Source organism: Struthio camelus, chromosome 9 (genome assembly GCF_040807025.1).
Source record: "Struthio camelus isolate bStrCam1 chromosome 9, bStrCam1.hap1, whole genome shotgun sequence".
In the NCBI taxonomy this organism is placed as follows: Eukaryota; Metazoa; Chordata; class Aves; order Struthioniformes; family Struthionidae; genus Struthio; species Struthio camelus.
In genome coordinates this window covers 31961054-31988314 of record NC_090950.1, presented here as the reverse complement: position 1 = coordinate 31988314, position 27261 = coordinate 31961054, and the positions used below count along the sequence as shown (strand labels likewise).

At 41.4% G+C, this 27261-nt stretch overlaps 1 protein-coding gene across 1 annotated transcript; it reads left to right on the top strand.

Moving 5' to 3' along the window:
* The first annotated feature begins 6037 nt into the window (after positions 1–6037).
* On the top strand, positions 6038–18582 carry SLC66A1L (solute carrier family 66 member 1 like). The gene is given in 8 exon segments (XM_068954747.1): positions 6038–6375; positions 7580–7709; positions 8857–8947; positions 10826–10946; positions 11350–11401; positions 11881–11970; positions 12721–12906; positions 18505–18582. Coding segments are annotated over 8 exon segments (1086 nt in total).
* Positions 18583–27261: the final 8679 nt, after the last annotated feature.

Genomic DNA, 27261 nt, shown 5'->3' with positions numbered 1-27261 from the left:
TCCATTTTATTACCCCTCATTAACAGAAAAAAAAGTAAAACTTTCCTGACTATTTTTATTTCTATATAATGAATTTCATTAGCATCATTTCACCTTAAAACCTATAAAGTCTAATTCAAAATTGTCATCTCATAGTAACCTCACCCACACTATATTATGCACCCAGAAAAGGGTTAATGTCACACACATACACAGACTGGAGACTTCTTTTTTTAAATATATATAACAAGGCAACAAAGAAATTCACTTAATGACAAGTTCTTAGACTAATGAATTATTCATTTTGTCATGTGACAGTAGAACAAAACTGTACCCATAAATATATAATGTTGTACACCATTTTTAATGTAGCTTACATTTATGAAATAATTGGCTGTCTTTCATCACATTACTCTCTTTAGTCACTTTTTCTTTTGAATGTCAGTCAAAAGATGCAGTTCACAACACAGGTGATGCATACATACAAGCAGCTGGCCTGGATAAACCTATTATTTGCAACCTCCATTTCTGAAAATGCTTTCCAACCTCTGAAAGCATTTTAAAGGTATCTTGCCACATTTAAATTGCTAGCTTACTCCTTTTTCCTTATAATTAATACTATATATTTCTTATGTATTAAATTGTTCAAGTTCAACAAACTGTGTCTGAATATCAGTATACTTACCTTGATGTATTTAATGACATATGGGTATCTGAACCAAAATAATAAAAACACTCTGAATTCCTTATTCGGTGTCAGGGAGCAGTGAGGGCCAGCAGCTCCCCGGAGAAAGGCGAGCGGTGCACGTCGAGCAGCCCCGACACAGGCTCACCAACAGGACACAGCTCCACAGGGTCTGAACACGGCAGGCAGAGCCGGGTGTGGGTAAACGGGCCCATTGACAACCCCAGAGAAAACAAGCAACAAACCAGGTCCAGGATACATCCAGGGAGTCCAGGCAAGAGCAAAAGGAGACAAGGCCAGAGATAGGAACAGAGACAAGGCTACAACACGGGTCCAAAGCCCACCTGGGAGATAAGGCAAGAGACAGACCAGGAGGCAAGCCACAGCATATGTAGGAAGCCCCAGCCTAAGCTGAAATGGGCAGGGGGTGCTGGGCTGAAGACGTGGGTGGAGGCCCCAGGTGAGGCTGCTCAGGGCCCCTAACGCTGATTAGCACCCTCAGGGCCCAGACTACAGACCCTTGCTAGGTTCCACTGCCACCTTGCTCAAATTTTGTTTGCAAACATAGTTACCAGGAGCATTTGCAGATTACTTCATCCTCTCCATCTGGTCCACATCCAGTTCTCGGTCGCATATCACATGGGCTCCTTACACAAAGACTGCTTTTCTTTAGGTGCTAGGGAGGTGGGGGAGAGGAGGTGCTCGTGCAAGCCCCAATGCCAGTACAGCCCCTTGTTAACCTCAACTCTCCTGGAGCCCAGGCAGCTCCTTCCAGCCTGCTCCCCTCTTCTCCTGAGATGACTCCAGCTACTCATGCACTGAATTAATAACGGGCACCACGTAAGCATCCGAGCCAAATCATTTTATGGCATATAGCAAAGTCTATTCCTTCCACAAGTCCATGTCCTACTAAAAAAAAGGATACAAATCTGCATACTTTTCCCAGTCAACAACAGATAAATCTTATGGTCATAAACAGGGAATTTCACAGTGCCAGGCAAAATTTGCTCAACTGCCAAAACCAACACTGCATCACTGCTTGAGCGGTAATTAAACTAGAACAATACAGATATCCGAAGCCTTCCTTTAATCATTTTCCCAACCCTATGTTAATTAGCTAGGCTGCAGTGACTACAGAAATGATGATTCTGTACAAGAATAACAAGTAAAATAATAATAAAAATTCAGTAAATTATACATCACTTTCCTATGAAAATATTTTAAAATATTATTCCAGGGTGAACCTAGGTATTAATCTTCAGGGATTAAATGCTGACTTCCTAATTTCCAGGACACTGACCCAGATGGCTAGCTGGTACACAGGGAGCCCTAGACAGACAGGATCCTCTTGGCCAAAAAACCTCAGTTCTGTCCTTCCCTCCGTGCCTGCTCTTTTTATGAACAGTGCCGAAACAGACCTGGAAATTACATCATTGTAACTCAATGATGTAACATTGTACATCATTGACCTACAGCTTCCTGCTCCTTCGCCCAAAATTGCCAAGAAAGACCAAATTTGGGGTAAAAATACCACTGGCCACACACAACTGTTCCTTGCGACCTGCATGCAGATTGCCATGGGCTTTCCCTGGTGATTGCTTTCTGTTGCTGGAAACATGGCTGCCTTTACAGGAAGGCTCTACCTTTTTTTGGTTTTTGGGCTTTTTTTTTAAGGTAAGCTGGAAGCTTTCTATGAGAGCTGAATTCAGTTTCTTGATAAAATTTGACTCCTGTTTTATCATCAGCTCTAAAGAGGTGATATTCACATCTGGGAAGGTGCAATAATGTACTTAGAGATGAGTATTCAGGGACAAGAACATGATGAAAGGGTCAGTACTGGGAAATATTTGCTATAAGTTATCCTTTTTGCTTTGTTTCTTTTTTTTTAGAAATAATTAAATTATGAATACTGCATACTGAGCATCTTTTTGGATGTCAAGCTGTTACTGGCTGCTATTTAACCTACAAAAGCACCAAACGCATATATCTGACATCTTTACACACTGCTAGATCTGTCTTATTATTTGACATCCAAGAACTTGAAGCAGTCAGAAGAAGTGGACGCTCATGGCTATTTGGCTACGGGAGATCCAAGGAATTTGAGGCAAGTCTTCAAGGTCCAGGCAAGACTTTTTCTGCCTCATCTGCGTAGTAGAGCTATTCTGAATGAAGTGGATTTCAGTTTTAAGCCATTAAGTATTTCTGGTTAGACATTCTTACTCCAGAAGAGTGGATTAAAATAAGAAAAAGAGTGTCCAAACTGGAGTGTCAAGCTACTGCTTTCTTATTTCTAAAAGTCTTATGCCATAACAGTTTTATTTCTAGTAGACACAAGCACTACGATTTTCAGAAAGGTAAGATGTCTAGGTTCCAAGTTAACCACTCTGTGAAAATAATGCATTTAGTATAACATTTCCAAGTGATAGTAACTAATATTTGGACAGTAATCTAAGAAAACTAATGAACAAATTTTGAGCCTCCAGCAGAAACACAAGGTTACAGGCAAGAAGTTGTTATGGGAACGTAAGCCCTCTCACCATTGGCAACTTAAATACTACAGGAAGAAAACAAATGTCTTGTCCATTTCCATGTCCTGTTGTCAGATGCAAAGCATTTAATGCAAAAAAAAAAGTAAAAAAAGATTTTAATGTTGAGGAAAAAGTCATATCACTGTGCAAGTAAGTGTATATAACGGAGAGAGGAAGCCATCCATATTGGTCTGAGCTTAAACTCCAATAATCTTCTGAGCTGAAAAAAGAGTTCTGAATTATTTCAGTGTGATAAGATGTAGTTTATTCAGTGAAGGGAGTATTCTAATACAGCAGACCCGGTTCAGTTTTGAAAATAACTGAAGATCAAAACAACCCCCACCCATCGCCTTTTGCATCCTCAGCAGCAGCAGGAGGAGTTCAGGTTTTGTTGCAATAGGTTTAGCCGGCAGCATCCAGATGTTCAGGCCACCGATGGAATTGCTGGGTTTGATGGCAGGGCTCTTACTGGAACAGAGTATTTTGCTGCTGTGATAGCTGGGACTTTAAGATAAATAGCTCTTACTGTAAGAGTAACAAAACAGTCACAAGAACAAGCAACATAGAAGTTCTTCTGCTCCGTAAATGTTAAGTAATAACAACACAAGAATATCCACATGCTTTAAATGTGTTAAGTGGCAGGAGGCCAAAGCTCAAGTCTTCAGTCATCTGGGAAGTGTAAGTGGCCTGTCTGATCCACACCACTTTTTAAACTGTTCGGTTTTCTGTAATAGCTGCAGGGGTTTGGAGCAGAGCATAGCAGAAGATCAAGTGGTTGAATTGTCTTGTTTAGACTTGCTACCACATAGTCCTTGGCCTTACAAGAGAACTCCTGCGTGCATGAGCCCAGCTGCAGTTACAGTATTCAGTTATGATTTTAAATACCACTTTCACCCTAATTTTTTTTACATTTAAGGTATTTTGCATATCTTGAGATGGACATTTTGGGATGAAGAACGTACTAAATTAGGTGGCATGTTATCTAAAGCCTTATAAAACGTATAAAATTTTTGTTGCAGTATTATTGGATGGTTGAAAGTTCTTGCCTAAAATCTGCCTAATAGTGTATGTGCTTTGATATTTCTCACTTTTTAGTGGGTAGTACAACCACATCCAAGCGCAGAGTACCAAAATGAGACACTTGAAGCATTGCTCACAACTCTTTCCTCCCCCCTTCTAAAATTATCTGCAAAGATGGCTACAAAGTTTAATAAATTCACCGGTATAAGCTAACTACATCTAAGAGTCAGGCTGAGTTCTCAGTGTAGGAATACATATTCTTTTCTTATCATTTATACTGTTTAGGTCCAATGATGACTGTTCTTTTGAGGGGCAAACAGTTTCTGCAGGAAGCTTGTTCCAGTATTTAATGCCACAGATAACTGAGGTCTTATGGGGGGGGGGGGGGGAAGCATTTCTAAATGACTAGCAAAGTGAGTCCTAACTTTAGTGTGAATGATGCTCTACGAAAACAAACTTTGGGGAACTTTATTAAGGATTTGAAAGCAGTTTGCAGAATGAGAGTAGCTCCAACCTGCTACATTGCGGAGAGGATACACTGCCAGCCCTTCCGAGCCCTGTCCCCGCGCCCGTGGAGTGAAGAACACCAGAAATCCCTGCCCTGAATATCAGGCCCTTAGGGACGGCTCTCTGAGACGCTACATAACTATTCACGTCTAGCCGGATGCCCTTCCACCTCAGTATTACTTCTTCCTGTTCTCTGAACTTGCTGTGCATCTAAGATGTTCCCAAATGCCCTAGAAATTCTTACCATCTTTTTTGTCACTGCTTCCACATTTGGCTTTAAATGCAAAACAGGGACCAATTCGTATAGTTTTTTTTTTTTTTTAACAGTATATTTGCTCTAGCTTTTTCCTTAATAGCTAGTTGTTTTCAGACTCCTCTTCATGAGGCATTATCAACCTTCAGAGAACATATAATATCGTAAGAGTGAATGGGAAAGCAGCAACTAAATTAGTTTTTATTGTCAGCAGGAAGTCTCGAGGAAGAATCATAGATAATTAGGCATTTTTGTTAAAGTTTTCTTTTGTTTTGTGGCAGTTAGCCTTCTAAGTAAATGTTAAAATTTCATACAGCATGGATATTTCAACAGGAATGCTAGATAGCCAGAATAATTATAATACAAAAAAATGTTTGTAAAGGTTATAAATAAAAACCTAGAAAAAATTACTTCAGAATTTAAGCCATATTGTCTTATTTTGGAGTTTTTCTTTTGCAGGGGTGGAGTATCCTACATTTGCCCTCTGGAAGTTTCTTACTCTTTCCCTCTTTCCCCAAAGTATTAAATACTGCCAACTGACACTATATTGAATCACTCGTTGGTCTGATGGGTAATCTAGATTCAAGTAGACTTTTGACTTTTTCTGGAATCTGAGTCACTAGTGACCTTTCTGTAACGTTCTCATAAAATTAGTTACACAGAAGTCAATACTATATTCATGTTTTAGAAATTTGAGTGGAACGCTCAGAATCTGGGCTAGTACCATTAAAGAAAGTACTGTTATTTCATTGAAATAATGTTGAACATGAAAATCAAAGTTTTAGTCTTCAGTGCAATTGTTTATTTTACCCTGTAGCAGATTTCTGGCATCTCAGCGTAACTGGCAGTCTCTGTTGTACACAACCTCAGACTAAAACGCTATAGTGATATAAATCTGGAGTATTACATCTTTATCAAGAGTTAATGAATAAGATGGACTGCAAAGTACTTTTTCTCTTTTGGAAGGTCTAACTTCTCTTTAGTAAGCAATAAATATATGCATGTTATGGTTAATGTCCTATTCACACTGGCTGTATTTGTATCTTTGAATTGGCAGGCTCATTTATGAGGCTGGAAAAAACTGTGATATCGAGCATCTGTCTGGATGCAGAGGTCTTTTGACAGAGGATATTCAGCACTGGTAAACCGATTTGTGAATTTGCATGGGATAAAAATGGAGGCAGAAATAAACTCCTGAAATTGAATCTCAGTCCAAGAATGATGGCTCCTCAGCTGTATACACATGCTTTCAATATCTCTCCAGCAGAAAGTAGGAGATTGTGTATAAATGGAACACCATGGATTTGGCATCTCCTAGAAGAATGTGTCGAGAACGCGTGGGAGTGTTGGAGCGTTGTCATAGGACTGATTGCCATTGTCTGTTTTCTGTTTGCTGCACTACCGTAAGTTTAAAGTCTTAAGCAGTCTTCAGATTCAAACATGAGTAATCTTGCCTGAAGCCTTTTTCAAAAGCTGCCTGTTTTTGGTTTATCTTGGCTATGTTTCTCTATCTGCATAATACAGATATAATATGCCAGAGAAGCATGTTGTTCATGTTTAGAACAATATTTGGTGGTTGACAAATGAGCTTGATGTACTATTCTGTTGTACTGACTTGACACTAATCTCTGCCACTTAGAGCAAATGAGAATAAATCACCTCTTCTTTCTTATCTCCCCCACCCTCAGATGTGAGCGCACACGCAGGCACGCTTGCAGCGCAGACTGGCTCGCTGTTTATTTGAACTACATGCTATGTCACCAGTCCTGTTGTGCTGGCTCCTGCCAATGAAATCAGGACTGAGCCAGGGCACTTTGGCGGTGCTCAATCAGGTCTCTTTGGCGGTGCTAAATCAGGTTCTCTTTGGTGCGTTGGCACTGGGTTCAGATTTTAAATATGTAGGTAGGGGATGGCAGAAGAAAAATAAAAATGCTCTCATCAGGTGAAAATGCCTGAAACAAAACGGGGATTGACTCCAAAGTCTGTCCACACAGGCAGAGTATGGGGCTAAGGAAATCCAGCAAAATCTAACCGCTCTTAGTAGGCTGTTGATCTTCTGAACTATTAGCTGAAAGGGGACTTCACATTAAAACTGTCATGTTAGTATGGAATTCGTCAGGATGCGTCTAATGGACTTGTGTTTGGGTTTGCTTCAGAGACCACATTGTGAAACTGAATAACGTTTTTCCGATTTAGAGGCATAAGTGCAGTCGTCAGCTCTTTAGGTGCTCTGTTTGTCCCTAGCCCTTCTGTGTTAAATAACAGTGTTTTTCTTATTACAGTATTCTGAAGGCTGGTAACTACAGCACACGAATATAAAATGCTTATGGCATGGTGCTGATCTCCAGAAAATGATATTTCAGTGCAGGCCACAAAAAAGGACACGTGCAAGCAGTGAGGAGGTCACGCTTTGAGCCTTTTGTTGAGCTGGAGTAAGACATGATGAGCTGGAGTGATACTGATGCCTTCTTCAATGTCTAAGTGGAGTATTGCTATAAGAGGTCTCATGTAGTTAGATTTTTGGTCTTTATTTAGATTTTGAAAAATCTACACTATTTTACACTCCTGTTTACACTCTTTTAAAATTACTTCTTGAATTTGCGCCGGTCAAATTGATGTCGCCTGCTGGAGTGGAAAAGTGGATCAAGCGCTCTCTTTGGGCTTTCTGCTGGGTTGGATAGCTGAAGATCTAACAGATTGTGTAGGCTGCTATTTAACAAATCAGCTGCCAGTTCAGGTAATCTGTCAATATTTTGCTTCTCGCTTTATCCTTCTTCTCAAACTTTCTTTTTAAACTGTAGATTAACTTAATGTGTTAACTATTGCATAGTGAAATAAGTACTAGAAATTAAACTATTTTATGTATTCTGTTCACTGATCTACCATCCCTAAAACAAGTCATGTGTTCCTAAATATTTACTTTGCTACTGTTATGTGTTGAAGGAACTGTTTCTCATTGTAATTAGCATCTGAAGAGACTCACCGAGCCTTATTCAATAATGAATTAACTGGAAAATTTTCAATTAAGTTTCAGCTTCAAGGTAAGCTTGCTAAATAAGTAGGGCTGGAAGTAAGTTGTATTGTTCATCTTCTAACAGAATAACTTGTCTTAGGTAACTGCTATTTAAACTTTCTTTCTTGCTATTTTTAGGTGAATCATATATTAACAAAGAAACATTAATTCAAAGCTCTTTATCTCTGACTAATTAGAAAAGTATATTTTCCTCTGTAAAAGGAGGGTTTCTCTGAAAGAAACAACAGTTGTCAGCGATACATTAATTGTCTGAAACTTTCTTATCTGCTTTTTTTATTTTTGACTTTTAATCAAAGAGAAAGATACATTTATCAGCCACCCGCATAAGATTTCACAGGTTAGAAAGAGGACCGAGACTGGATACAGCCACCATCCAGTTTAATTTAATTCATCCATTTAATTTGCGGTTCTAACCGTTCCATCTCCCCTACCGTGGAACAGGGAAAAAAACGTCAGTTTTGGTTTATTGAGGCAAGAGGCAATGAGTAGGACGAGCAGCTTGTTAAGCGTTAGGAACGTCAGTGGAGCAGACCGAGGCTTCTGGACAAGAACAGATTTATCAGTCTGCCCAGGCAAGAGTTTGGGCCGTGCGTCTCCGAAAACCAGAAAACTCGGCGGGTGTGCCGACAAGTCTCTGTTGCACAAGCTTTACCTTGCGTTAATCTGCAGCAGCCTAACTGGTTTTGGACCCTAAGCACGTTTTTGGTTGTTTTTTTTTTTTTTGGACAGTGGTTTGGTATTTGTCGTTCACGTTTTGATTATGAAGAAAATTTCTGTGTGGCTAAGTTCAAAAATGACTTTGGACTTTTTGTATGCTGAACAAGCAAATGCGTCTTCTGCTGTCTTTCAGGTTGCCACTGCCATCTTTTATGTTAATATGGATGCAATTATGATTTCGCAGTTTGTCTACTATAAGCTCAAGAACCAGAAGATGATGAAATGTAAGGTTTTCAAACAATTAAAATGTTCTCCGTAATGTAGAACACTTTTCACTTTGATATTTTCTAGAGCTTTTAAATGAAATTTTTTAGCAGGATAAAAAAAAAGTACACAAATTCCATTTGAAGTTGTTAGGCTGATAACTTCCAATTTTCTTAGGCTCTTATGAAAATCCTATTCTTACTCTTTTTTTGCCTGCCTAACTCCCCCCCCCCCCCCGGAGATGTTTGACAATAAATTCAGCTAGGCTTGCGCAAAATTTGCTACACACACCAGGAACTATCTGATGCAAGAAAAAAAAGCCCCCCCAGCCCACATAATGTCAGTGAATATTTTCCATGTCGTACTTTCAGTCTATATAGATACGAAAAGTGCAGTAGTTTTGCTGAATCAAGTTGCATATTTTAACTTATTTCATGGTTTTACTATCTGCTTTCACTATCTAAATATACGTATAGCTTGACAGCAAGCATTATTTCTCTGTGTGGTTCAGTTAGTTTCCTCAGTGTTGATTGAAACTGGACTTTATCTGCTTAGAGCATAAAATATCTTGACATCTTCATGTGTTCTGTTTCAGTACATATAGCTAAAAAACATATTCAAGAGGAATAAAAGTACTTGATCTGCTTCATAAAATCCTGGTGCTAGTTGTAGTATTTGGCCTACCCAATGGACTACTGTTTAGACTGAAATGGAAGACAAGGCTCCGTTCGCTTTGTATCAAATCAAAAACATTAATTCATCAATCTAAAAAAAAAAGAAACTATCAAAGAGAATCCATGGTGCAGAAGAGGTAACAAAAAACTGAAGTAAAACAGATGCATGTCCAGCAGACTAAATAGGAATAAAGCAGATTAATTCAATATGGAACTGATAATAAAACTGGAGATAGGCCAGTGCTGAAGATATTTCCTTCCTGCTCCCTACTCTTGAAAACAAGCACGGGCTTTTGTACGTTGCAACTGCCAGCGCCTGTTTCAGCTCAACCCTTTGCATAGCTGGAGCAGGAAGAATGCTGTTGTGATTAATGCAGGAAAAGAGGGCTTTTGAGCACCCAGTTCTGGAGCAGTTACTGCGGGCAAGTTGGTTGGTTTTGCATCTCAAAATGCAGCCTGGGAAACAGCAACACTAATTCCCATTACTTAGACTTCACCTCTTCAGGGCAGGCTTACTAACACTATACCACCAGTTGTTCCACTGGTAGCAGTGACCACAGGTGCTTATCAATACTTTATAAACGCAGAAGATAACTTAGCTCATCATCTGTTGCTTTCCAGTTGCCTTGCAGGTGTCTGTGAAGACTCGCGAGGTGGAACCTCTGTCTTTGACTGCACGAGTCTCTCAGACTCTAAAGATGAGACTGAATATCTAGCTAACCATGGATGCAGGTACTGGCCCAGCAGAACACTTGAGTTAACAAAAATATAATTGGGATAAACGTATAATCTAAATTTCAAACAACCTTGCTTTGGTAGTGTTTATTCAAGATGTGTTGAAAGAAACCATTGTGTTCTAGTCCAATTAGCAGGTTTTTGTTTGTTGTCTATTATTTATTAGTAAGTTACTAGGAGCTAATATAAGAGATGGATTGAACGTGAAGATTGCCTGTCTCAGTAGCAGAGCCAGCTGAAGAAGCTCCCCTCCTGTTCCTGCACCGTTGCCCTCGGCTGCTGCAGTACGACGCAGTACAACCGTGACAGCGATCGGGGGGCACCGCAAATGAGGAAGAGGAGGGCTCCTTGAACTTCCATCGTTGCCAAGAAGAAGAGACATGACATTAATTGCACCTTCTTCTTTACACATTTATATTACAGATAAGAAGTAAACTAAATCAACAACAGGCGTTATTTTTCAGCTAATTTGTTTGTATGTCATTTTAGGCAGCACAAGCCTGAAGAATTTCTGTATAACTTGGATTTTGGTGTGCATAACACTGTATGTTATTTTACTCAATCAATTGCTACTAAGAAACCAAGACCAGAGTATAGTATTAGAAAAAAAGTAACGTAAGATCTCACCTGCTTCCACTCCTTAAAAAAACCTCAAAAGCATCTTGAAAGGATTGCACACTAAGAGCTTTAAAGAAATGCATATGACTTAAAAAAACGCCTTAGAAATTATGAATGGGGGAGCGCGTGGATGTTTTCACTACGTACCTATATCTCAAAATAACAAAGCTGTAACTACCTTCTTTTAGGCAGCTTCCTATGTTTCGGGCTTATTTTGTCCCGTGGGTTATTAAGATATGCTGTGCTGTGAAATAACACACACGCACCATCTTTCTGCTCGTATTAAATACTTTCTGTTTGCGTAAGGCACCCATTTAGATACTAAACAGTCACAAGAGAAATGAGTAATAGCGGAAAATTACAACTCTACCTGCTGCTGCTGTCGTCGTTTCAAGAGGAAAGCTCACAGCCTATTCTAGCAGTTTTTTGGCCTTCCTACTAATGCCGGTAAAATAATTGCAATCCAACAGCATTGCCCAGCAGGGAAGCAGCTTATTTTCAAAACATGGCAACAGTGAGAAAACTGACAAATCTCTTGAATTTGGAAAAAATGAGTACTTCGCTTTCTCCAGACAAGATGATTCAGTTTTTAGTGGCTCTAGCTGCAGTTTGAAGTTTGGGCTTGAATTATTGTGTCCTTTCCCCGCTCTCCTTCCCCGTTCTTTTTTTACTGGAAGGGCTGAATTCATATTAGTATCGTATCCTAAAGGTAGGACCAATTTTGATCTCAGTCATGGCTACGATGCATCTGTCTGCATCACTGCAAGGTGAAGATTAACCCTTTCTAGCCCTCTGCGGTCACTCGACAAGCGCTGAGCTGCTTTGAAAGGAGTTCTGTCCAGAAAAGCAGCCAGTGGACCCTCCATTTAAACCTCCGAAATGCCTGAAAATATTCTTGTTTTCTTGTAAACACTCTTATTTTTCAGAAAACTCTCAATTTGACAGAAATGTCAGGCTTCATTTGTAATTCTTATGTGTTTTACTTGAGAAGCAGATTTCCTCAGCTGTACAAAAATGTAAGGAAGGTTTTGCCTTAAGACCATTTGTATAATTATACAAAAAGCTCTGTCGCTTGAGATGTTAAGACTCTCCTTAGCAGCAAGCGCTCACAGCTGTAAAGCCTCCCCGCCTTTGCGACCGTCTGCAATGGCAAAGAAAATAAAAGTTTTTGCCCACTCAAAAGAAGCTGGTAAAAATTTTAAGAAAATGAGCGTCTTTGGTTGGTGGCCTTGGCCAGGGAGGAGGAGAGGAAGTATTTACAGCTGGGTTTATCAGATGTGAGCAGAAACATGCTTTGCATGATTGTTTTCATAAACAAGTGGTACCTCCCCTTTTTTCTCCCAACTGTTCTACCTTAAGGAAGTAAGGATCAAAAGACAAAATTAGAGGAAAATTAATTTAGAACATTACCTACCCTTCCACAAAGGTGCCATTACTGGTTTTTTTTCTATTTCTTATTACTTATTTTTTTCTATATTTAAGAAGTAAATATTATCATTTGGAAGCAGATTATCCTTGCTGCTTTGCAGCTATATAAAAAAAAGCATGTTAACCTGAGCTGCTTCCAAGAGCTGTAACAACTTCTGTAGTTTTAGAGGATAAACGCTGAACATATTAAGCCCAGAGGATTCAGAGCCCACAGAGAGATGGAGAAGATGAGTGAGCATCTTTGGATGTATTATAGAATAAAACTCCAAAATGGTCTATCACTGGCTACCGGGATACATCTTGTAACATTTCTTCTATAAAAATTGTTTTATATTTAGTTGCAAAGAAGATCAACAGAAGGCACCTCTTACCTGCTGTTTGCATTAGCTATGATGGGAAACTGCACTCAGGGACTCAGCCTTGTTTTAAAGATGCCTGCTACTGAATCTTTCTGGGCCCTCTACTTTTTACATCATCTTCCCTGGCTAATGGGCAGCTTTCGAGTTTTCTTTCTAGACATTTTTGTATCCTTTTCCTCTTATGAAGAGAGTTTCTCAGAGTCAGTTTCTTAATATGATCAGAAATTAAATAGAATTTTTCCTAAATCAAAGTTTTTGTATGATGCTAACCTGATTATAAAGCTTACCCTCTTTTTAAAGAGATCATTTGTATGCTTTTTATAATAATATTTCTTGATCCGAATAACAAGGTTATAGAAAATATCTACATTCAAGGTATATTGCACGGGTTAATTTACATTTTGTAGGCATACATGGTGTACTGAAGGTTGGGAGAGGAGCATACATCGCTATGCTGTTTTTCCTGTTTGCTATCGGATAAATAGAAAAAGAATCCTAGTTGTTTTCAAATGTAAATTTAGAACAGTAACTTGGAGAACATGGCTAAATTGTAAGTGTGACTGGAAGACAGCACTAAGGTCAGAGACAAACAATGATGTTTTTGGCAAACAAGCTTTCAAAAAATAGCGTATAGCAGACAAACATGGCAGCTCCCCTTAGCTGTATAATTGGAGACAAAATCAGACGCATCCAGACAATGAGCGCCTCTGAAAACCAGCGGCTCCGCTCACTGAGTCACGTGTAAGAGCTAACACTGTTATAGAGGTTAGTACGCAAGTCTCTTGTTAGTCCTGAACTTTGGCTTAAAACACAATTTTTAATTCTTATATGTTAAGTATGTTATCTGTGTCCATTTAATTCTCACATTCAATATATGTAATATGCCTGCAGTATATTAGCTGTTGGTAATCGTGCTCTTTCTGGATTGGGCATTAGCGTTCTGTGATTAAGAAACGGAAAGCAAAACGTTTAGAGCAATGCTGTACTTTCACCTCATAATCCAGTGAATGGTAATGTGGCGTTAGCTGGCCTTACCGTTCAATATGTGTTTATTATAACCTGTCTTGCTGCTATTGCCATATAGCTTCCCATGTTATACATGGAAAGCAAGAGATGTAGCAATATTCAGACTCATACAGAGCACAGACCTTGATCATATATAATTCTATACTCACTTCATTGTTCTGTCAATCTGTAATACAAGAAGTCCAGGCAGGAGACTGCAAGAACCGTGTTATGCTTTTTGTGTGGCATAACTGGATACTGAGTTTTCCTGAATTGCCACACAATAGAAGAGCGTGCATTTTGGCAAACTGGTCGTGCCCTATTGAATGACTCTACGGAATATCGGATACTCGTACGCCAACAGCTCCGTAGTAGTTTCATAGAGAATTCGCAACTGTCTTCTCCTCTAATTAGTCTTTAAACTAACAGAACTCAATACTTAAGTCTTCTAGCTTGTATTTTCACTTAAAACAGTATTAACAGGAGAATTCCTGACCTTCTCTGACGTAGTAATTTCAGTTCTGTGTCTTAAAACATCTTTGTGTTTAGCTCCATTAACTCAAAGTACAAAGCCGGCTAGAATGAAGAGTGATTTCAGGACCATACTGAAGCATATTGTGTTGATCCATTCCACACTGAAAGGAAGTCCTTTCCCAGATTTACCCGGAACAATTCAAGAAGTTATGATTCCCAGGCATCAGTACTGTCTTTCTGATTAAAAGCCACTCCAGATAGACTAACGATGGGACAGCTTACCCTGGCCTTTGGATAGACTGTTAAATTATACTGTCATTCAGAATAGCCATCTGTGCTTTTTGAATCTCCAGCCATGGCAATTTAAGTTGGCATGCATTTTAGTAAAACATTCTGCATTGTGGGAACACGGTACTTCACTGCAGTGGCGAGACTAAACTGCGGTTAGTGGCCCTTTTTTGAAATAAATTGCAGTTTTATCTTTTATGAGACAATACGGTTCTTTTTGCATGAGCAGACTGTAGGGATTCATGGTTGCTGGCCCATGTGGCTGGTTTGGGCACTCAGGCCCTTTGCTCCATAAACAAAGTGGTGACTCTTTTTTTCCTTCCTCCCATGCCCCCCAGCACTGGAAACATAAAACTGCCAGTATTTATTTACGAAAAAAAAAAAAACAGAATTTGATCTTGATGACCTTTACAGTATATTATGTGCATATTTGCAGATGCCTTTCTATGATGTACTCCGAAAAGGAACTTTTATATTGGCCACAAACCTCCCCCTCTTTCTGAGCCCTGCCCCAGAGTCCCAGTGCCAGTGTGCACATGACATTCATTTCTCAGTGCTGACTTGATTGGAGTCTGAATCCAATCTTGCTAATAGTCCTCCAGTTCAGCTTCTATTGAAAACAGATGCTTCCAAATCAGGTTGAGGAGATTATAGAAATCTAGTCAAGTATATAGCGTTAGTTGAAAATGTATGAAGTATTTGTAATCAAGAGAAAACAAAAGCAGACCTCCTGCTTTGAGAAGCCCTCGAGGTATGGAAGTCAATGTTTTCCAAAGAGAGCTTCATTACTGTCTCTTGTCAAGCAAGAAAATCAGAATTCTAACAAACGGATACGTCATGTTAGACCAGAAAACAGAGAACGGGATTGCTTGCGTTTTGGAACAGCAGAGAAATTAAACCCAAAACTACTCATCTCTAAAGAGAGGTGTTTTATAATCGATCATTGTGTAACAATCAGTTTCTGCCTTGAAAAGTAGTTCCAGAAGTCTAATCTAGTTCTAGTAGACTTTATTCCTGATAATCTCCAGAGTTTCATTAGGTGGAAAATAAAACCTCACTTCTCAAGGTCCAAGCAAGAATTAAGAATGCACTTACTCTGCGTCTGCTGCGGGGTTCCCGTTCCTCCATCTGACGTGGCTGGCATTGACTGCTTTTAAAAACAAATGGAGTCCTGATCATAGCTGGAACAGTAGTTCCAGTGCTACTTAGTGCAGCACTACACTGGAGTTGTTCCAGCTTGGTTTCACAGGATAACGTGGTCGTCCTGTTGCCTTGGTGTCTAACGTCGAAGTTATTTGGTTGCACAACAAGCCAGTTATTTTCCATAAATAACGGAAGTGTCCAGTTGTTTGTACAGCGTGAATGATGCCTTCTCCCCTTTTTCATTTTAAGAGGAGTTTCATAATAATACATGTTTCAATTATAAATCAGGCATGATTTTCAGTTTTAGTAATCATTTCTTTCCAACTGCTGCTTTGCAGTTGAAGGTAGTTGGTGTGTCTCCGGAGATGACTAAGCCCGAGGCTTAAACGGCTCTGATAGTGTGCCTTATCAGTGACACACCGAGTATCAGTGACACACCGAGGTGGATGTTACTAGAGTTTTACTTAATGTGTGTGATGAGTTAATGCTTAATTTGTACCTAAAGATGCAGTACTACATATTTTAAGATATTAAATCAGTTGATGACCAGCTCTACCCTTAAACTTTTAGCAGCAGCCAGCATTAAGTTTCCTAGAGACTGAATGTTATGGAAGTTTCTTCCAGGAAACTTTGTCCTTTTCTCTAAGTCCAATATCCTTTTTCACACTGCTGCTTTCCTCCCCTGCCACCACCAAAACCAAACAACTCTGCTCTGTATTTAATTCGGACAAAGCCCTTTTCCATTTTTGCCTTTTTTTTATTGTTATTTGGCATCACCCTGTTGTCAGAGAGCTCTGTTCAAATCCTCTACATGTACTTCTTTTCATTAAGCGTAGCCAGGTTGTTACTAGATAGACAAAGTAAAGCAAGCACCAAGCTACTGTACACAGACTCTTATCTTGCACCCTTTGTGGCTTGCAGGGCAGCCACTTGGAATCCATTATATATTTTTACAAAACATCATGCTTTGTAATGTAATTACACCGCAAAGAATCTAAGTCTGACCTGACAATTCAGCAAGGAGCGTTTCCAACCAGAGATACAACTTCCTCTTCCCTGTCCTCCTATAAATAGCTGCTTTTGTCTCAAAACTTCGTTTTTCATTTTTTGAATTGCCATTAGATTGTTTATAGATTTAATGACACAAATTTGATACACTAGTTCAGTGACTGTCATAAACTTTGCTCTGAAAAGTCAGTTTGGTCATCCCCCCTGCTTTGAGCTGTCTGTACACTTGAGCCTTAAATTTCCCTCAGAAAGTCACAGACTTGAACAGCAAGCATGTTTCTATATTCAGTAGTCTCAACGGTCTAGCATTTATTTTAAAAAGTATGAGCAGCAGAGTGCGTATGGTACAAAAACATATTCTGGAAATATTGGTTTTGATAAGTTATAGGCACAGGTTATTTTGAACTGATTCCTTCTTAAAAGCTCCATGGCTGTTGCCAGCTTGGTGGCTGACTGTCCCAGGTGTACCGCATGACTACAGCACGCTGACTCCCAGCTCACAACGCCCTTTCCACCAAAGCACCTGTTAAGACTTCTGGAGGTGCTCAGCTGCAACTATAATAAAGACTAAAACTGTCCTGCACTGTCTCCCCCGCCCCCAGGTAGTGATGGCTATAGAGGCTCTAAAACTAATTTGCTAAGCCTTAGGAAAAGAGTTCCCCATGTTATGCTACAGAAAGACTTAAAAAGGAGTGCTGACCTGCTGCCTCTGAAAGAAACCCTATCTAGTCTTCAGCTGGAAGGGGCCTCGGAGGTGGGATGCTGGAAAGCCTTGGGAAGGTGGGGTAATTCTGCGGGCTCTGCCTAGGATGTAGAGAATTTTCTCTCTCTTCATCTAGGCCTCCCAGAAAGCTTCCCCCCAGCCCCATTTTTATAAATAATAGCATGCATTAGCCTCCAGCTTCTCACAACCGTTGCGTACTAGCCAAGTTATTTTAACTGGTCTACAGTGTTCCCAGTAGAACCTTCTGTGCCAGATTTCTTCCTGGAGCACCTCAACTTTATTCTTAAAAGAGGATTTTTAATGTCATAGTAGTGGTGATCCAGCCTCAGCTAAAGCTCAACAAACATGGGCATCTATTGGGCTTTGTACAAAGGTAGCCAGGTACCCAGCCAGCCTCTTCTTTCTATATCCCGTACCTTTACACCTGCGTTCATGCGGATCCTTATGTTTGAAACTCCATACTTGGCCTCATCCATCTTGCTTCCGCCCATCTAATGGGTTTCTCAAACCTTTCTTCACCCAAGTTCCAGTCTCTATTGGAATACAAAGTGTTTTGTGTCAAGGTCAGTGCTCAGCTTAAGTACAACACTCCTCAACTGTCCAGCAACAATTCTGCAGAGTAAGACGTCTCTCTTATCCATGCTCAACAACCCCCCTAATGCAAGCTCTAGAGCGTGATAGCTAAGGGCCAGGATATTTTCATATATATTTAAGCCATATAACCCACGGGATCTGAAGTTTTCAGTCAGAATTTTCCTGTGCGTTTTCTATCTGGTGTTACAAGTAAAATAGTATTAAACTTTTGCCAAAAAAAAAAAAGGGGGGGGGGGGCTGAAAATGAGTGTTAGGTAGGATGTGAAAAGGGTTACACACTAATGGAGAAGCTTTCACAGTTAGGATTAAACAAATAGTTACCACTTGCACCACAGTGCATGAATTAGATAAAGCAATTTTTAAGCTTTCCTCTGCAGAACACAGCACTCTCGGTCTGTGCCAGAACTATGGACTAAATGGATGGTTGCTTTTATTCTGTGCAGCTTATTTACTTTTCGATTGAAAGCAAATACTGCAAATGCTATCTCTGGATCCTCTTTAATTACTTCCTTACCCCAAAATAACAGATGACTTTGCAATTCATTAGGTATCATACGCACAGCAAAAGACAATCCAGTTTAGTCGCACTGGAAGCGGAACCGTGACTCGCGAGCGAAGAGAGCGCCTAGTGCCTGATTGCGTTTGGCTCCTGTTTTCACCGGAATTTATTTTTGGATGACTTCAACAAACAGTTAAGTTTGCTCTTGCTTACAGACCAAATGTATTGCTTTTGTTACTTTCTCGTCATTACTTATTTGTAAATGAGGTGAAGATAATATAATATTTACTGTGCTGTATCAGAATGATACAGTTATTTTTTCTCCTGAATTTTCCCCGTTTTAGCTCTTTCTCTCTGTTGTGTGGTATGGAACCACAGCAACGAGTGCTCTAGAGATATTTGACATAATAATACGATGTATGTCATGAGATAACTATTTTTAGATGAACACATACATCTGGTTAACAGTAATGTGGAGGTTTTAAAACAATGGATGCAATTAGCCACGTGCCTTGAATCCAAACGGCAGTTATGTACTGCTCAATCCATTAGCATCGTACGTAAGATTTGGGCACTTTTATTCACTTTGTTTTGTGTAAATCAGAAATAAAAACAAGCTTTAATTAGTAACTTAAGTGCAAAGGATCAGTTATTGCTGTGAAAGCACAATCCCCGCATAAGCTGGTGGGAGCATCATGCGCAGCTCATTGCAAACTATCACTATATGCATTTTATTTTTAGGAGTCAATTAAAACATTTATACATCAATGCCTGTGTTAACTGTACATCATAATATACTGTATATAGACTTTTTGTATGGCATTTATTTCTTTACAAGCTCCTGGTTTATATAAGCCCCACAGGGAAAATATTAGAAGCTTAAGGAGACTGTACCTTGCAATTGTCTAGTGACTATTTGAGTTTTTTTCATACTCTCTTGTAGGTGAAGAATATCTGAATGAAATTTATCTTAAAGTATAATGATTTACTTGTTCTTCAAGAGATAAGTTTGTGAACAAAACTGCTGTTTTTTAAAAAAAGATAAGTATGAACGTATTATGCATTTGTGGGCTCATCATGAAACTCATTCCCTTTGTATGAGATCAGGTAACTTTGTTGAAGTGACCTGATTAAAAAAAAAAAATTAAAATTGCTGAGTTCTCTGGTGAAGCTCTTAATAAGAAACTAACGAGTGCAATTGATAATACCTAAATTACTGCCAAAACAGCCCATTAAACAAAATGAAAATTTTCCTCTAGCCTTCTATGGAAGTTCAAATACTACTGATAAAAACGGATGAAATGAGGTTTTTTGGAGGGTAGGGGGGAATAATGTCATCCTGACACCAGATATGAAGACTTAAACTAATTCCCACTTCCATCGCAGCGGTAAATTAGATAAATAACCAAATTCTGTGATCTTACTAGAAATGATTTCGGTCACGAGAAGCAACGATTGCTTTCCAGATGGTGGATTACTTGACAGTGGTCCATTAATAACTGCGCGGGGCACAGCGCGACGTGGCACCGCAAGGCCCTGCCAGCAGGTCTGCCTTCCTGCTGTTCCTCCTGCAGAACTACCACGCTCGTTTTCAACCAGCCAGGCGAAAACGCTGCTTGGTAACCCAAGGGTCTGTGTTCTTGGTTTAGACAGTGCTACCACAGCGAAGTAAAAAGCATTTTCCGAGAGGTACCGTGGAAAGCCGGGTGCTTTTGAAGCATTCTGCAGCTCTGCAAGATGTGGCCTCCCTAAGGCTCACGCGAGATCTTCCCAAGTGAAGTCAGTGACCTCATTAGCCTCAGCGTTTACTTAGAATGAACATGTATTTTCTGATTTCTTAAGCAGAGAGTTTTAGAAGTTAGCCTTTTAGTATATAAATTAAAATGCTATTTGTCACACTTGCGGATTTATATGCTGCGCACACGCGATCCCCAAACTCTGGCCCGGCTAGCGACTGAAGGCCTGACTTGACTCTTTTTAATGCAGTTAGAATTTGCTATTGTATCATTTCTCCAAAGATTATTTCCCCTTGTATTGCTATATATAATCCTATTCTAGACTGACTTTGAATCCAGTTTTATATTGCTATCGCTTATTAAAACAGCCAAATACGGAGCATATAAGGTTACTGTGATTTAATTTAGGAATTTTAAAGGAAAATAATTTGTTCTGCATTTAGTATACAGGTTAAATGAATAGTTAAGTAAAATTTATTTCCAAGTAACTATTTGATTAAAAGACCTGACCAAACGCATATAATTGTCATTGCCGTTTTCTCTTGTGTGTTAAGATGTAAGGATTCATTGTCATCACTTTTCTCAGCACATAATTATTTTCTCACAGCCAGACTCTGCCGTGCCAAAAGAAGTAGTTAGCACTTTGCCAGAATATACCAAGTTGGAGACGAAAGGACAGATCCTGATTACCTCTTTGTTAGTTTAAGACAGGAAAATAAGGCATGTAGCTATTTTGTTGAAAAGCAAAGTGTCTTAATCTTCTTGCTTTGTGCTACTAATTCTTCCCCTCATGCTGCATGTAATCCAAGATTAACAACATTGTTTTCTAAATTTTTTTAACTATCATGAAAATCGCATTAACTAAAGGAAATACGTAAAATGGCTTCAGGGCGCTCTCCATATTTAAACAAATTGACCAAACAACTTACCTAAGTCCAAAGGAACTTCCATAGTCCAGAGGAAGTCATTCCAAGACTGGAGTTGTCATTATATATTGATTTTGACCACTTGTTTCTGTATGAAAAACATGTATGTAATTAACTACTTCCGACTATCTCTTGAAATTGTAAGTTTGAGTGTTTTTTCTAAATTCATGTTTATGTTCTGCCTCTGATAAACATTGTATAGCTAGCCTCAAGGAAACAAGTTTAGTTCAGGAAGCACAGAGCAAAAATTGCAATTGTTTGGCTGCTCCATGACCTCGTTACCTCCTTTTCCTATTAACTAGCTTAAGGTCTGTAGCATCTTATAGAAGCAACAAGGAGTGGTCCCACAAGGTTTTCGGTACCAGACCTTCTAGAGGGGCTTTGCCTACAGCTGTGCCCGAAATACAAGACAGTACAACGTGAAAAACAACCTTATGGTATGACAAGTAGAAGCAGCGCTATGACTAAAACTGTAGAAGGTCCCTACTTCCTCTACAGGAAGCATCAGAGGTGAGAATATCTAGTACTGGGCAACAGCTTTGCTGTATTTATTGCTCCATCCATCAAGGTTTACTTACTTTTTTTCTTTTGTCTCTCTTTTTTTTTTAAAGCACATTTCTCACTGGACAGCTCAGAAGGTAGATCCAGGCCCTAGATGGATAAATAAGCCACTAGTTCTTCAGAGCTAATGGTTTTGGGGTTTTTTTTGGAAGGTAACAGTTTTATTATTCAACCAAATCTCCTCTCTTCCATATTTACAGCCAGAGTTTGGCCCAGAGTTTATGGCACTGGTATTTTACATAAGTAGTGTTACAACATTAACAGCAGCATTTGTAGTAGCAAAAGGAGAAACAGCTTTCCAAAAGAATTCCTTGTCTGAATATATTCTTTCTCCTCAATAACCAAATCTAGGTATTTGTTATATGGAAAAGATTGCTTTTTCAGAAGAAGGGGGGGGGGGGAAATAGCATTCTGCAGGTTTTGTTTTATTTAAAGCCTTTGTGTTGCTTCAGAATACATTTTGCCCTTTGTTATAGGACTTTTTTTTTTTTAAAACAAGCTTTCGTCTTCTACCTTCTGCTGTTGTAATTCTGTACGTACATAAGCACAAAACAAATAAGATTTAATGAAGCCTCTATCAACCGAGATAGCATCAAAGAAATCATTGCTGCGTTAACATGCCATCACCAACTACTTACCAGCAAATTCAGAAGCAGAGCGGGAACAACCTTTCTCACCAAAGACCATTTTTAACCGCCTTTTCTCCCCTCCTCTCCTCGGCAGCGAATCACCCCCTCGTAAGAGTGCCCGGAGCGCGCGCTTTTGCGGGGAGCGGGATTTTCCGACGTGCGGCAGCAGAGCTGCGTGGCGGCGTGCAGGTGCTGTGAGCCCCGCTGCGGCTGCCGGCTCGGCGGCGGGAGCCAGCGAGCTGCTCGAGTGGCCTCTGTCGGAGGCCTGAAGACTTGGTGAAGGTCTCTAGGGGTCTGTCCTTTGGCTAAGAGAGGAACGAGGCTGAGAAATCTTTACGGTAAAATCTGGTTTTCCTCTCTAACTTAAGAGACACAAGAGAAAACAAGCGTGTGGTATAATAGCAATTGTTACAGGCGGGTATGAAATAGCGTTTTTTTTTTCCTCGTAGAGCAACGTTTGTGCTGGAGAAAGATGTTTGTGGCTCGTGCTGCTTTTGCGTGCTGCCGTCCCCTCGCATCAGGTGATGACTTCAGCGCCAGCGCTGGGCTCTGGGTAGGCGGCTACAGGGCCGGTTAATTAAAGCTGTAAATGAGGGAAGCCTGACCCTACGAAACCGTTACCTATACCCAGGATTTCGATGCTTTCCAATGCATCCAGGTAAAAGGCAACAAAAATGACTTAGCAGGTAAGAAGGAAGGGCCGTGCAAAGCGCCGAGGCCCAGAGGTGCAGTGAGTTGTTGCGGCCTCGCACCGGGTAACGATGCGGCCGGTCTCGGCACCCTCCGTGGGGTCAGCGTCCTCGCCGCCTCGTCCAGCCCACGCAGCACCCACCGCAGCAAGCGACGTCGCAGTCCTCTGAGCGGTGTAAGTATTTCCCCTGGTTCCCCAGTGTTAGGGAGCTGGGAAACTAATGCTGTCCTCATGAAGGAGGGCTCTTAGGTGGTTCAGGAGCGTGGTTCTGGCCTGGGAGCTCGGCAGCGCGGAGTCCCGCCTGCGGGGATGTGGGGTAGACCTCCTGCGTGGTGGGGAGAGAGGAGGCTTTGTTAGCCCGCCCGGAGAGCAGCAGTAACGACACCCTGTCCTACTCATACCCTTCCTGTACTATGTGCCCAAAATCAAGGTGAGAGCCAGAGGTTTCCTTCCAAAAACTGCTCGTAACGCTCTTCCTGTTGCAGCACCCTTGCCGACTGATGGTGCCCTTTACATGGTATAGTTTGCTTCAGAAGCCGAGGAACCCTGGGCTGATGCACCTGAGCGCAAAGTCTACGGCTTCTGGTGGGGCCTCGCGCTCCCGTCCTCAATGCGTTGCGATGAGCTGAGACCCGTGGCGCATCTGGCGCTGCAGCTTGCTTCTTAGCCCCCGGGCTTGGAGAAGGCAAGCGCCTTCCCGCAGAGCAGCGCGGAGCGCGGCCGGGTTCAGCGGCCGGCGGGCAGGGAGCTCACATGCCGCCCCTGTATAAAAGCCAACGCGTTTCGATATTATCCGCTGAAATTAGAGGGCTCACGTGGGAAACCAACAGCTTCCTAACAGTAGCCCTGTGAGTAGGGCTGTGATAGTGATTGGTAAGCGTGGCGTGTGCTGCTCGGTAATGATTTCGTAGATCAAGTCGTCGGGTCATCTGTTAATTTTCCTGGACCACAAAATATTGACAAATGTTACAGTGAACTTTGTGCTCCCTGCTGGCTTTATCGTCTGTTGTGTTTTTTGCATAAACGCAAACCCAACGGCCACCGAGCCTGCCAGCTTGGCTCTAGGAGCAGGGTTTCTCGGGATGCGTTTGCAGGCACGCTTCCTGGGCCTGAGCAAAACCCGTTCCCCGAAAGTGCCTCCAAGCAGAGGGGCCTCGTTACGGGGGAAATGGCTGTTGCACTTTTTCCTTTGAATTCAGGTCCGTGAGCATTTCCAACCAGTTCTTCTGACATTCAAAGGATTAATAGGCCCCTGTACGACTAGGAAAGGTAAATCCAACCGGTTCTGTTACGCTTTTTAAAGGCATTTTAATGGTGGTAGGGACTATTCATGAATATTAATAGCTTGCAGTACTTTAGTATCCCTCTGTGTGGTTGCTTTCTAGATGCTGCTGAAAATACGTAGTATGCAGGCACGGCATCGATTCATGCAGTTTTGAGGGGGTCACTGTAATGCGCTCCACACTGCTTTTAACTGACGACTGCAGAGGAAGTGAGACCATTTTAATCCAGCTAAATAATACTCCTAATGATAAACCATTAAAATCAGGTTGGTTTTTAGATTCTAGCAATTGTATCAGGCAAGGACATTACATTCAACATCAGTACTGATGTTTAGTGATATTTTACTGATAATCATTAAAATAGATTAAACTATTGAGGGAGAAATAAGAAACCCTGGCTGTCCAGCACAAATGCTCTTTTGGCTTTCTAGCAGTTCACCTCGGGCTCTCCGAAGTTTTGCACTGCTCCTTGCAGGTTTGGCCATGTATTGTATAGTGTTAATGAGGATCATGTGGCTCAAAAATTAGCACCTGCTGGAGACAGCGCTTTTTAATTTTTAAAATGTGTTTAGAGGAAAGGCCATAGATTTCAAGAAAAGAAAGCAGCTTTGTGTCGTTTTGTCTGACCTGCTAACGGGCCACAGCATTTCACCTGGCGGTTCCTGCCTGGACTGTTCGGTTAAAGCGTACTTCCAGGGTTATTTAAGGACATCAGGAGCCAGGGACATCGTTTGCCTTTGTAGCTTACACTCAGAGTGCATGACCCTCACTGTGAAATCACCCTTTATTTCTCAGAGCAAATTCAACTGCTCTTTCTGCGTTTTTTTTCCCAGCGGTAGCCAGATCATTCCCACGCTTACTGCGGTGGTACTTGTCAATCCTCCCCGGCAAAGTGGCTAGTCAACGGGACGACTCGGTCTTTCTCATGAAGCTAGACGTATAGAGCTGCCTAAACTGTTGTCCGTGACCGCGCTGTGAGCAAACCCCCCGCGTCGGAGATGGAGCGTGGATAGACCCAAGGTAATCTTCAACCTGCCAGCTGGCGCAGAGAGAGATGTCTCACATGGACTGCCCTCCCCTTTTCCAGGGATGGCCGTTGTGTCTTGCTGCACAGTTTGCTTAGCAGCAGCTGTGAAGCCTAGCTGAAATCTGTGCAGATTCAGGGAAGGTTGGATGCTCTCCCAGGTACCGTTGCCCCCTGCCTGGAGACCAGACCTGCGGGCAAGCCTGGGTAGTGCGAGTATCAGAGCAGAGCAAAAGCAAAAGGGTTAGGTAGGGTAGCCCAGTCGTCTTCAACCCCTCTCCTCCAAAACAGTGTCCTAGGTATGTAAGTAAGTGGTTTTCCTGAGTGCTGCGGTCATCACCTCTGCAGCAAAGCTGAAGACTTTTGCAGGACCAATAGTAGATGAAGATAACGGGAGGGACCAGAAGAGGCAAAGGAAAGAGCGAAACACAGAGGGAGAGAAGACAGGAGGGTGTATGTGAAGGAGAGGAGAAGCAATCCAGGCAGAAGTGATTTTTTTCCCCCCTTCTTTCTTTCCCCCATAGGCAGAACTTCCTGCCCGATGTATTGCCTATAATGCAGGGGCTTGATGTTAAAAGTATTCTCTTTATCAACGGAAGAATGTGCCTGCCACTTTTGCAAGCAGGGAAAACGGGTGATGCAGAAGAGTTTGCAGGCATATTTCAGGAGAAATTGCTCAGTGTTCAAAATGGCTTCTTGGAAATACGCTGTCATAATCCGCTGGATAGTACTCTTCCGGAGCAGCCTTTCAGTCTGCACCCTCAGGTTTTTGCTGTGTTGCAGTCTGCTCATATTCAGGATGCTCTGGTGACGTTTGATTGTTGGTTTTCTATTAGGATATTGAATACTCACTTGTTTGTACCTTTGACTGCAAAGGCTTTTTAAAATTGATTACTAGTCTGGCTCTAAGTTACTGGGTGATCATGTAAATATAGACAGAAGATGGGCATTTTATGATATCTGACTTTCCTACAGCACTTTTTCCCAAGCAAAGCATAATGGAAATAGTGGATTTTCATTTCTCGCTTGCTGCTTTTCCAACAATTGTCAGTAAATCAAAGGTACAAAAAGCCATCTCTTCGTCTGCCGTGTTAGAGCTAGCAGCAGTCTGGCGGTCACTTACTTGCACAAAGGCTACGGCCTTATTTCTAGACACTCAGCAGACTTGAGTACTGATGTATTGAAAAATACATACGTTGGCACTTGTAGCTTTCAGGGTCTTGCTTCAAGAGTGACTACGTATTAGAGGATGACTTTTCCAGCGGTGAAGCGTCTGTGTTTTTAAAGTAAGGGCTGTGAACTGTAGTTGAGCCAATTCACTGCAGTGCTAACGTGATGAGCTTAGGAAGCAAATTTCTCCCCACGTTCTTCCGGCATCCATATGGGCGTGCTGGTTTCTCCGAAATGCCTAAATCCAGAAATACGCTCGGGCTCCCTGAGCCCGTGCCGCGGTGGCGGCCGCCCTCCCTCGCGGTGCTGCCGCGGCCGCTGGTTCCCGGCTGCTTTCCCGGGGGCTCCTGCCTCTCCCCAGCCCCGTCTGCGTCCCGGCGGCCGCGGCGCGCTCGCTCCGCCAGAGGCCTGTGCGCGGGACAGCTGTCTTTCCATCAGTTCTTACCCTGGGTTGGAGCACTAATCCAATTACAAAATCTGATAATCTGGAGCTGGGGGTCTTTGAACCCATTTGTAGAGTGGACTCCTTGCGGCTCGGGTCCTCAGAGGCTTTGCTCTGCTTCATGCAGTGGAGCAGGGCCTGATATATTTTATTTCCCGTGGTTCTGTGCGTGGGTATTATATGAGGTGATACAGTATTTGTTAGATTTTTCCTTTCTTTCTTTCTTTTTTTTTTTTCTTTTTTCCATTTGAGTTGGCCTGGACGAATCTGAGTCAGTCCTGTCTAAGCACATCTGCGATCGTTAAGCTGGAGACTAGCTGTGG